The 12555-nt window shown below is 43.4% G+C and overlaps 1 protein-coding gene and 1 pseudogene across 2 annotated transcripts in view; one reads left to right on the top strand and one right to left on the bottom strand.

The window, feature by feature from the left end:
* Positions 1–12555, top strand: part of rsh (Rap GTPase activating protein radish) — a 151266-nt gene that overhangs the window by 63977 nt on the left and 74734 nt on the right. For both annotated transcript variants that reach the window (XM_089474468.1, XM_089474467.1), the window contains exons 2-5: positions 9315–9451; positions 9914–10307; positions 11293–11398; positions 11478–11999. In XM_089474468.1, the coding sequence (XP_089330594.1) occupies positions 10243–10307; positions 11293–11398; positions 11478–11999 (693 nt within the window). In that variant the 5' untranslated portion in view covers positions 9315–9451; positions 9914–10242. The remainder of the gene's footprint in view (positions 1–9314; positions 9452–9913; positions 10308–11292; positions 11399–11477; positions 12000–12555) is intronic.
* LOC108619406 (phenylalanine--tRNA ligase alpha subunit pseudogene) lies at positions 3886–5621 on the bottom strand (annotated as a pseudogene).

Here is a 12555-nt window from a genome sequence, read left to right as displayed (position 1 = left end):
GAAGATATCTCGGCTTGTCACAACTACTGGCCTAGGCAGCTAGAGTAAAGCCCATTAAAAGTTACAAAAGGAGGTGTTCTCCTAGTACTTACTTCAAGCTTCTCTCTCAACTGGTGTCTGTGCGCCCCGTGTGTGTCACCCGCTGAGCCGTGCCTGTGATTGTGCTCTATGTCCGGCAGTTCCTTCCGTTTGCCGCTTACTTTTCGGTTGCTTGGCTGCTTTCCGCATTGTCAGCGGAAATTATTTTGCTGTCAGCTGCCAGGCAGTCGGCCAGTCAGCCAGTCAGAGCATCATGTGAGGCAGAGCTTGCGCTGCATGTCCAATGGACATTCATTCGCCTGGTGCCTGCTCTCTGGTGCCTGGTGTCTGGTGCCTTATGCATTTCAAGCAGCTCACTGTCCTAGAATCCCTTTCAGCTGTCTTTGCAGCATCATCAGCATCAGCACAAATCCAAATGGCTTTTGATGCGTGCGCCCTAGCCTAAGGTTCCACTTGAAACCCTTCGAGGCTCTGCATATCAAAACTCTAGCGCACTCTCATTATTTATTTATGCGAAAGGCTCTCAGGCGAACTGTTCATAAATCATGCAAAATATTCATTTAAAACCATTTGGAGAGCAGTTTCGCTTGATCGATTTATTGGATTCATCAATGCATTATTTAGCTCATGTTTTTCTTTCATTTTTATAACTTTGCATTCAAGCATTTTCAAGTTTATATTCAACTTTGAAATAGTTCATGAAAAGTTCAAGTCCTTCGTGCTCACTTTGCTTCATCTTTGTGCCAGGCAATATTAAAACTTTTGCGCTGATATGGCAACGCTGCATGAATAAGTTGACAATCGCTTGGCAAAGCAGCTAAAGAACTTCGCCCTCTGATAACTTGACGACATTGTATATATATATATATATGTATGTACATATATGTATTATAATTCGACAATGCCTCACCAGTCCGATTAACTGATTACGAGCATATTTAAGCCAAGCGAAGTGCGTTCGAATAATCAAGGTTTAATAATCGATTTACATCGGCTGATTGGAGAGAACAAAAACTGTGGTTGGATATCTGCATATCAGCATATGCAAAAATTATAAGCTTGTGTAGGAAACAAAAACGCACAATAAGATTATTATATGAAATATAAGAAATACTAAGAAAAAAAAAAAAAAAAAAAAAAAAAAAAAAAATCTTGGAATTGAGAACTATTTTTTTTTTTTTTTCATAAAATCCTGCAATCTTTTTATAGAACCTAATAGATAAAATAATATTAGTGTACAAGATCCTACACTTGAAGCCCACAAAAATAAAATGAAAGATGGAAAATATTCTTAAAATCCTATCCCTATACTATATAGAAAATGATATATACTCATGAAATGCATTTGACGAACATAAAAAATACTCACATATAGAGGCCAAAGGGTTACCATGAAATGGCTTACAGAAGTTGCCAACAGAGAGGAGGAAAGACGAGAGCAGGGGAAAGTTGTTCATGCAGGCCTTGCACGCGATGCCAGATAAAAGATAAGAGATATGAGATAAGAGATAATCGCGCATCAGGAGCGAATGGCAAGTGATTAATTGCGAAGGCGCTGTCAGAGTCAAAGCTGTTGTTGACAGCAATTAATTGCACAGCTTTTGCACTTCAACTAATTTGCAGCTGTACGCAGCAGTGTGACCAGACTTCAGTTGTCTATTTAATGCACAATTAGCGAATTGAGCGCTACACAGCACTGGCATTGGAAGCACCAGCAGCAGACGTTAAAACTATTTACAGTTTAATCTAAAACCATTTACTTCAATTCCAAACAGTTTTAGTTCCCCCTCTCTCTCTCTCTCTCTCTCTCTCTCTCTCCCTCTCTCATTCTGTCTGAAACGTAATTTCTTAAGGAATAACTCAAACAGTCTTGCACCTGTCTGGCTACAAATGTGCCCAAGTGACGGGGGTCTGCTGTTTGCTATATAGTTAATTTCGACTCGTAAGCTTCCTTTTGATGTAATTGCCCAACACTGGCTGAGGGTGGAAGCGAGCTGGACAGCGACAGTTCACTGATTAACTACCTGGACTCTTGACGCACTGCCCACTGTCTACTTGGCCTTAAGGCTCCTCTCATCATCAGGCTCGGCTCATTCATTTGACATTTTCATTTCGTTCAATTTCTATTCTGCGTCTTATTTTATTGCAATACTCGCTCGACTAACAGAAAGCGAGTATATAGGCTGACTGACTGAATGTCTGACTGCCCGCAAGAAACTTCGAGTTGGTTCTGTTAATCTTACTATCTCATGAGTTCCATTAATTTTGAGTAGGATAATTTGAAGCACTTTTTATAGCTGAAGCTGTCTTTTGGGGGCGTGGCATAGGAAAGGGGCCCTCTGCTTCCCACTTCTAGCTATTGCTGTGGGTTCAAAAAGAACTTGAAATTCTCTGCTCTTGCTTGGCTTTAGCTGTTGAGCGAGCATCGTGCAGTCGTTGCTACTTGAGTGTTTTTCTATGCTGTTGTCTTGGGGTTGCCGGCTGGCATTCAAAGTTGAAATACCTGAAAATGTTTGGTAATTTAGATCAAAGGCGGCCAAGTACGTGCAGGCATTTACGCGGTCCCTGCTGCTGCTGCTGCTACGACTGTCACGCCCCCTGCCCCCTTGGCTGAGGGTTGCTGTGACACACTGAAAAATACTTGCTAAGTCGGATTAAGTAATTTGCGCGTGCCATTTTCAATTTGTTGTTGCGTTTACGCGTTTCACTTTGCCTCATTTCTCATTTTTCTCTTTTTTTCCTTTTTGCCCTGGCCGCTCAAAGAGCGCCAAAAATGTGAACAAAGTTTTTTTTTTGAGCCTTTTCTTTTATGTGTGCGACAAGTGGAAAGACAATAGAGCCCATAGTCTACATACTTGGGGCAATTACTCGATTGCCCTCCGCCATAAAAAAGGAAAGAGAAACCCCAAAACAAAACAGAATAAAAAGAAAAATCGATAAGTCAGCGAAACAAAGGGCAAAGGCAAAGAACGCCGCTGACGAGCTCTATTATCGAAATAGTTAAATTTATTAATTATATTTTGATTAGAGCAGCCAAACAAAAGTTTGACAGAGAGCCTAGAACTGCCAAAGGCAGCTGCTCCATGGGCTGAGCAACTAAAGGTACAACAAGTTGTAGAGGTTTGAGATATTTGATGGACTTTTGAAACTAAGAGATGTTGGGGAGAAGCTAGGGCTGGCATTGACTCATTTGTTGTGTTATGACTGCGATACATCGTCAAGTACAAGTCAAGGAAATGGAAGAGATAAGAAGAGAGAGAGAGAAAGTGACAGAGAGATAGAAACATATAGTTGCTGAGACTGAAACTAAAACAGACTTTAAAACTGAGACTGACTGATAAAGAGAAATTCAAGAAAAAAGCAGAGGGAGAGAGCGGAAGTGAGAGTGAGAGAGATAGACATATAGACACTGAGACTGAGACTGAAACAGAGACAGAGACGGAGATTGAGACTGAGAAGGAGAAATTCAAGAAAAAAAACTGAGAGAGAGAAAAAGTGAGAGGGAGAGTGAGAGATAGACATATAGACACTGAGACTGAGAAAGAGAAGTTCAAGAAAACAGCAGAGAGGGAGAGAGCGAAAGTGAGAGTGAGAGGAAGAGTGAGAGAGAGAGGGAGAGTGAGAGAGAGAACGGGAGCAGAGATGAAAATCCCCAGCATTTCAACCGACTGAAGAGCAGTCCTAAAACAGTTTATAATTGAATGACAAATCTAATCAAATATTAACATAATATTACAATACAATAGGCCACTGGCCACTACTGGTCTGCTCACTGTATGAAGCTCATGTCAACGAGGAGGTAACCTGTACATGGATAATAGAAACTCAAGCTCAGCCGCTGTACAATCTCATACAATCTAGCTAAATAGCTGTTTTATTACTATCGATAGGAGTTGCCAGGCAAGCGACAGTGTTGCAAAACGCATGCAGGCTAGTCGTGGTCCAGTCTACAAATGGGCCCCTCCTCGACCATCTTGAGGTCCACCTTGGGTCCGACCAGGTCGCGTATGTTGTTGATGCCATACTTGATCATTGTGGGCCGCTCGAGCGACAGGCCCCAGGCGAGCACATTCACGTCGGGGGGCAGGCCCATGGGCAGCACGAGCTCGGGCCGAAAGATGCCCGAATTGCCCACCTCAATCCACTTGGCCAGGCCGGGATGGTAGCAGTAGACCTCCATGCTGGGCTCCGTGTACGGATTGTAGGTCGGCTTGAACTGCAGCTCGCTGATGCCCAGCTTGCGGAAGAACTCGTGCAGCGTGCCAATTAGATCGCCCAGGGTGAGGCCGACATTCGCGATGACGCCCTCCACCTGGTGGAACTCGGCCAGGTGTGTGGCATCCAGGGCCTCGTTGCGGAACACCTTGTCGATGCTGAAGTACTTGGCCGGCTTGAAGCCGTTCGGCTGCTTGGCCAGCTGGTACAAGGTGCGAGCACTCACGGCCGTTGTGTGGGTGCGCAGCAGATTCTTCTCGGCCTCGGCCAGCTGCCAGTTGTAGCCGTAGCCCCGCGACCCGTACCCGCCCACCGAGTGAACGGTGGCCACGCGCTGCACGTAGTCCTCGGGCAGCGGGCCGCACTGGGCCGGCTGCTTGACGAAGAACGTGTCGTGGGCATCGCGAGCCGGATGCTGTTGGGGCTGAAAGAGCGCGTCGAAGTTCCAGAACGATGCCTCCACATAGTTGTTGGTGGCCATCTCCGAGAAGCCCATCTCGAGGAAGATCTGCCGGAACTCGCTGCGCACCTTGAGCAGCGGATGCAGCTGGCCGCGCGCCGGCGCCGCACCCAGCGCATCGAAGTTGTAGGGCTTAAACTGGAGCTGCTGCCACTGTCCGCTGGCCAGCATGTCCGTGGTCAGGTCCGTCTCCAGCTTGGTCAGCGTCGTGCTGAACTCGGCGCCCTTGCTGAGCAGCAGGCTCTTGATGGTCAGCTCCTGCAGCAGCTTGCGCTTCTTGTACTCGGCCACGTCCTTGGCCGACAGCTCGGCCAGCTGCAGCAGCTGCTCGCGCACCTCGTCCACAATCGCGCTCACCTTGCGGCGCACGAGCGTCGGCTGCACGCTCCTGTCCAGCCACAGCCAGCCCAGCGACATGGCCTTGCTGAAGCCCAGCTGGGCACTGGCGCCGCCAGCCGCCAGCAGCTCCGTCCGCTTGATGCCCTGCTCCGGCACCGCGGCAAAGACATTCGCCTCGTGGCTGCCGCCCTGTGCCACCGCCTGCCCCTCCTCGGTCAGCTCGAGCGACTTGCGCGTGACGGACTCCACGTGCAGCAGCCGCTCGCCATGCGCCTGGATGCTCTTCACGGCGCCCACAATCTTCTGATGCTCGATACCAAACTCCTTGGCCAGCTGCAGGCTGTCCACCTGCTCCACGCCCTCCAAATACTTCAAAATGCGCTCCGTTAGCTCGGATTGCTCGGGGGAAGACATTGTGGAAGTCTTGCTTATAGCTGCTTGAAGCTCAAGTAGAAATTGAAAAGGAAGTGAACTGCCAACGCCTATCGCTGCTATTGAAAAGGGGATACTATCGATAGCACGGTATCGATATATTGTCACGAGCTAAATTGAAAATTGAAGAGAAAGGAACTGCCAACTGCCAACGTCTATTGCTACTATCGAAAAGCGGATACTATCGAATGGGGGATACTATCGATAACAACGCAGGGCTATTCCTAATTGCCGAGATATTGTCACAAGCTGAAGTAGAAATTTAAAAGGAATGGAACTGACAGCGCAGATTGCTGCTATCGAAAAGGGGATACTATCGATAGTTAGATAGAGCTATTCCTCCACGTCGAGATATTGCCACAAGCTGAAGTAGAAATTAAAAAGGAAATGTTAGATTTCGGTTGGTACTATCGAAAAGGCAAACTATCGATTAATGTCAACACCAATTCATTTACGATATTATGTATCGGTATGTCGTGAATGAATTCACTGATAGCACCAATTGGAATCAATTTGATTTTTAGTTGTAAGCTTTACCATATCGATAAGTCTGCTACCGATTGTTGAGCTCTGCTAAATATCAGTTGCGATTCTTGGCCAGGATTATTAGCAAATTGATTTTCCTTTGCACTTAAGGCGCATCAGCACAAATCCCACGCTTACGCCAGGCTAAGCCAGGCGCATAGAAGCAGCTGCGCAATCAAGTTGAGAGCTTATTATTATTTATAGCGCCGTGTTTAACGAGGAAGTCGAGCAAATGCGACACTCACTCACACTTGCACACTTGACTCTGTGTGCATACAATTAAATATTTAACACTGGTCAGCAAATGTTTTGGAATGGAAATGAAAAGCAGCAAGTCTCGAAATAATCGCAAAACTATGAGCTTGAAGCTCGCGTTTTAAACAACAATGCCTATCGATAGTAAATAACACTGCCTATCGATATAAGCTTAAGTAAAATATGGAATAGCAAAGATCGATGCATGCGAGACTTTATGCTTATATATAGTCGATGAATAGACAGATGAATGAGCATTATCTGTAGACTCAGAGATATAGAGAGGAGCACAGCGAAAGGAGGCAGATTAAATACATATGTACCTATGTAACTCCCCCATACTTCTTCATATATTAAAGCCCATTCCCTCATCCTTTCAGCGCCTCTACATACAATATTTACAGGGTATTTGATGAGCAAGTTAAAGCCTTGTATGCATCATAATATGCGCTTAACTACTTTCGCCCTCTGCACATATTTGCATAAAACCATCATGGCCAAAGCGCTCCAGCCTCCAGCGTTCGGGGCGTGAAGGGCGGTGCAGGGCGTGCCAGCGGATACATGAGTCCAAGGACGACAACTGGCGGCGCCGCATGCTGCCAATGCAAATTCACAGCTGTCAATCAAATGGAGTGGAAGGCGGTGTTCCATGTCTGCCATCGCTTGGGCCCAAAGGCCATGAAATATGCAGCAAACGAGATAGCCCGCGGTTGCAGTTCTCTGTATGTATGTGTTTGTGGGTGTGGGTGTGGGTGTGGGTGTGTGTGCGTGCCAGAGTGGAGGCTGGCGACTGCAGCTGGTATTGCACTTCAAATTGATTAAGCACTCCACAGCGGCTCTACCAGGTGAAGGTGGCAATTCGATTGGCCAAGTTGAGGTGCCAAGTTTCTGGCCAGCACACTCGCCGGCTGAAAGCTTGCAACGGCTGCTGCTTTTAATACCCTGTAGTACTGTGTACGCAAAAGCGGGTAGCTCGAACTGCAGAGCTAAAAGAAATAGGCAGATTAAGTGACTCAGCTCTTGGTGTGAACTACACGTGTTTGTCTATGTCGGTTAGATTAACTCTCTGCTAGTGTGGAGTTACAGGGTATAAGCGAGTAATATACTTACGTGAAGCACACTTTGACTTGCTTGAAAACTATTTTATTGAGTGAATAAAGACCAGTCTGGCATATCATAAATGTGACTATGAAACGAGACTGCCCCTGTGTGTGTGTAAGTGAGTGTGTGTGTGTGTGTGTGTGTGTGTGTGTTTGACAAACAACTTGAGCACACTTGCCACAAAATGACTCTGAGCAGCTGCCAACTTCTATAGCATTTCGCACGCATTTGACAACTTCCGGTTGTGTTCATGGCTCTGCAGCAACAGCAGACAAACCACCCAACCACACACACACTCGTACACGCCCACCCAACCACACACCCAGAGCAATTCAGAAAGTCTGAGTAGATTTAAGCATCACTGTCTGCCCGTTATTAAGTTTGCGGCCACAAACTTGCGCTTCAGCAAAGTTTATGCTTCATTTTGATTGGCTTTGTAAGCATCAGGCAGCCACCCGACCCAAACCACTCGCTGCACCACACTCGACGACCACACAGCACCAGCGAGGCCAAGTAGTACATATTTTCCTTTAAGTGCACAACTTTCAGTTTTTTGGGTGAGCTTTATTTGGGTGCTTCAAATTTGATGGGTTATAAAGGGGAAATAAATCGGACCTTTTGCTAGTTTGATACATATAATGTGTATACTCCATATATATTATATATTCCAATACCATGCTCTATACACTAGACTTTAGATACTCTAAATACTTTACATACTATCTGTAAACACTCTGTATACCTTCTGTAAACTCTCTGTATACACTCTATGTATATAGAAAGTATCTCTGTATATCTTCTGCATACTATCTGTATACTCTAGAGAGTGCAATATACTCTATAAACTCTCTATAGAGTACACACAACATTCCATATACTCAATTCACTGCATATACTTTAGTTTTGCAGCTCAGTTTACTTTTCGGACTTTGGGTGGTATTATCAGAAAGCTGTGTGTGCTTTCATGGCCACACTCTGTCCCTTTGCCCATTCTGAAGTGGCCCTGGGGCGCTTATTATTTTAGCTCCATTTGCTTGCTCTGGCTCCTGGCACTCACGCAGCAGTCGGTTTTGTTATTCCTTAGTATTTTCCATTTCCTGTGGAGCACATCCTTTTATTTTCCAAATATTATTGCATGCTAGTGCCGGCACCCAACGAGTCACCTTCATTTTTTTGCTACAAATTGAAACAAATATTTCGTAGTGCGATTTGCATTTAGCTGAAAACTATATATAGTTTACGTAAGCCCTCAACTAAATGCAAACTCCATGAAAAGCGCATAAATATTATTCATGGAAATGTTTGACGTTTATTAAATTCCATTGAAGAAAACCAAATTTAGTAAAATGAAACTTTTAATGAATCAAATCTATCGAGCATTGTTGAGATGCTCAGTGCTTCTACCCTGGACAATCTGGAAACAGATGGGTATGATGTACTTTGTGCAAATGGTTAATATTTCATATCGAATAAAATCGATACAAATAAAAATGACTTCAGGATTCATTTAAGTATTACTCTTAAGATTAGATATAACTTTTAAATATTGTAGTTTTTTTATTTTTGCATATTATGTATTATATAAGAATATATATTTAATATTTCAGATATATAGTTATAGATTTTTGTATAAATTTATTATAATTATAACTAAGCCTTAATACGAACTATTTAATTTATTCAATAACTTAGCAAATTTTGCATGTCGAATACGTAGCCAATTCGTATAATTCAAGTAGACCCTAGCTGTATACCATCCAAAATAGATTGTGTCCATGATATTTTGAAAAGTAGAGTCCATTTGGTTCCCAAGCAACTTAAATTTTGATAAATATATATATACATATATATGTATGTATATATTGAGAATTTTTTTTGTATTTACAAACATCCCCTCAATGTGTTTTAAAACCAAACAAATATTTTCTTTTTCTTCAATTTTTTTCAGTGTATCTCTGTGTCTCTCTGTGTGTGTAGCAAAAGTTCCCAATCCCCGCCCCACTTTTAATCAAAAATCAAAATCAAAGCTACAAAATATAATCAAAACTAAAACGATAACAAGATTTACAAGCCTCAACAAATACAGTAAATATTCGATATAACTTCAAGAAGAGTTCGGCTGGCCGAAGCTCAAATACTCTTTTCGAAAATTGCATTTGAGTTGTGCTTCGACTCAAAATAAAATATATACTATATTTATAATAATATTTTAAAAAAGTTGTCCGTGAATAAACTAAAAAATATATAAAATAAAATATATACTATATTTATAATAATATTTTTAAAAAAAGTTGTCCGTGAATAAACTAAAAAACATATATACTATATATAGAGATGAGAAATCTTAATTTATTTATACTAAATTCTAAAATATTTTTCACAATCAATCACTACTTTTAGTTAGAATCTTGTTGAACTTCCAATTCGATTTATCTAGCTTAATCTAAAACTTCATTTGAAGAACATAAAACACTCCGATGCAATTAGGGCTTATAGAGTGTGGAAAGAGTATTTACAAACTGGGTTTGATTTCGTTTTTAATTAAAGTGCGAAACAAGCATCAACAAAAAATAGCCAAAAATCAAAAACCAATACAAACTATAGCCAACATTTTTTGGCTATATTGGAACTGCAATCGTTTTTGCATTGTTAATTTGATAAGAAACTGATTGAGTGGAAGCAGCCAGCGAAGCAGCAAAAAGCGGATAACAACAACAGCAGCAACAGCAACAACAACAACAGCAACAGCAGCAACCGCAGCAGCAGCAGCAACAGAATAAGTAAAGAAGCAAAAACTGTGCCAATTGGCTCGGCTTTTTTGTTCGATTGGATAACCAAGGGATCTGCAGTGCTGCAGACGCAGAACGCCATGCGACATGTCAAAACATCGGAATTACAGGTCCATGGATCAGACCAGCAGCGGCGTCGTCATACGCAAAAAGTTAGCCAATTCATATACAGTTTCATTCAAGCAACTCTCTACTCAATCTATCACAGCAACAGCTGCCAACAGCTCGCAACAGCCACAGCAACTGCTTCTACTTTCAAATTGATTTGACTTGCTATAAAAATAAAACTTCAGCTTCACCACTTCACCACACCACACCACACCACACCGCAACAGAACTCACCACACCCACCTAGTGCACTTTCAAGCTTAGCGCATGCCACAGAGCTTTGAAGTTTTCCCTTTTCATTTGAACAACACATTGCATGAGCTTTTATCGCACTTAAACCACAACAGCATGCCTTTACTCCAAATGCACTAAACATACGAAACTGAAAGCTACCAAGTCAGGGAAAGTCAAGCGAAGCTTTTACGCTTTGCACGGAAAGCTCAAACTGCCTTAAGCATATATAGTAAAGGATAATTGATGCAGTGATAAGCTTTTACACGCATTTTTTCAAGCATACGCTTAAAGCTTTGTGTGAAGCTTTTTATAATTTGACTAAAAGTAAGCGTCAAAGATATTTCAGGAATTTTCTATATTTTTGTATGGAATTCTTAAACTAAGAGTCGAGGTCAGCTTCGAAAAATTAAAGCTTTTGATAAAACTTTTTAATATGCACTGACTGTCAACCGCTCAAAGCTAAAAAAAAAAAACTAATCTAAAAGTTAAGTGAAGAGAAAATTGAAAGCTTCTCATGCGCTTCAGAGTTTTTGGCTCATATTACTACAAATTTAACGGCTATTAAAGCTCAACTCAATTTCCTAAGCATTCAAGCTTTTACTGTCCACAGTTAAGTTGTTTTATAGCTTTCAACTTTTAGCTCCAATCGTAGCTTTAACCAACGGAATATATTTTGCGACATTTGAACACTCTGCATGCAGCTATCTCTCTCATTCACTCTCTCTCTCTCTCTCTCTCCCTCTCTGGCGCTCTCTGTTTATGTATAAGCTATATGATGTATTTATATCATTGCAGGACTATGACAGCCGTATGCTTTGTATGCAACCTGCCCATAATGTCCCATCAGGTTGGCCTGGTGTGGCAGGGCGGCAATGGCTGGGACGACTTGGTGCGCGAACAGGTAGGTCTCATTCAAGCACCGGCTATTTCAGCGCTACTCACAGCTGCTCCTCTTCACACTTCTTCTCCCTCCCTCTCAGCTGGAGGAGTCGACGATACGTCAGCGTCTTGGCGGCCGTCGCGACTCGGCCGCCCAGATCACAACACCGCCAAGCACATCGCCGCCGCCAGGTATGCAGCGACGGCGACGCAGCTCGCTGGCGCAGCTCACTGACATCTTGCGCGAGTGGAGCGGCGGCGGCAAGCAGCACCAGCAGCAGCAACATCAGCAGCAGCAGCAGTCGTCCCGCAGCAAGGGTCAATTGAATCGTCGCGAAACCCTCGCCGATCTCGCACGCAGCCTGCCCTGGCGCACCTCGACCACGGATGCGGGCACCGGCGGCGCCAGCTCCGGCTCCAATATCGGACATACCACCACCAGCTATGTGACGCCACGCAAGCGACGCGAGTCGAGCGCCGATTCGGGCATACGGAGCATGCGCTCCCGCCGCGACTCCAACACCGCCGAGTTCGTTCGACACTGGAACCGACGCGAAAGCACCACAGTTGAGGAGCACTCCACCAATGTGGTTGTGCCCGTTGTTGTGGAGAGCACTAAGAGCGTAAGTGTATCATTATGAGGGATTTTCATCGGAGGCTTCAATGTTATATAGCTAGGAATGTGGTGAACTATGTCGAAAACCAATCCAGATGATCAGAGCATAACTCTAGCTCTCATACGTAATAGCCTGCAGTAGGGTAGTGTTGTAGATTTCAAAAGGAAATATCAGGGTGCTCTGTAGGAAGATCTTTCTCCAATAGAAACATGCCATAAAAAGACGCTTGATTCTAAGCAATGGCAGCGCATCAAACATATATGCATCATATGAATTTAATAAGATATTGATCAGAAAATATCTAAAGACTTTATTATAAGCAATATTATCCAATAGGGTAGTGTCCTAGGTTTTATGGGAAAAGATTTGTTTTTCCGAAAGAAGTTAATTCTGCAACTAATTTATTAGCTCAGTAAACAGAATATGAAGATCCTAAGGGATCCATCCTACACAAAATCTAAGGCTGCTATAGGTGAAAGATCATCAAGATTCTAAGACGTAACATACATAAAGGACTGTTCCACTATGCGAGGTTGCGGGAAATTTAAATAGTCTAGGTCTG

Source organism: Drosophila arizonae, chromosome X (assembly GCF_054131065.1).
Source record: "Drosophila arizonae isolate 15081-1271.41 chromosome X, UAZ_ARI_1.0, whole genome shotgun sequence".
Lineage (NCBI taxonomy): Eukaryota > Metazoa > Arthropoda > Insecta > Diptera > Drosophilidae > Drosophila > Drosophila arizonae.
Note: the sequence above shows the minus strand (reverse complement) of the source record. Positions and strands in the feature narration are given on the sequence as shown.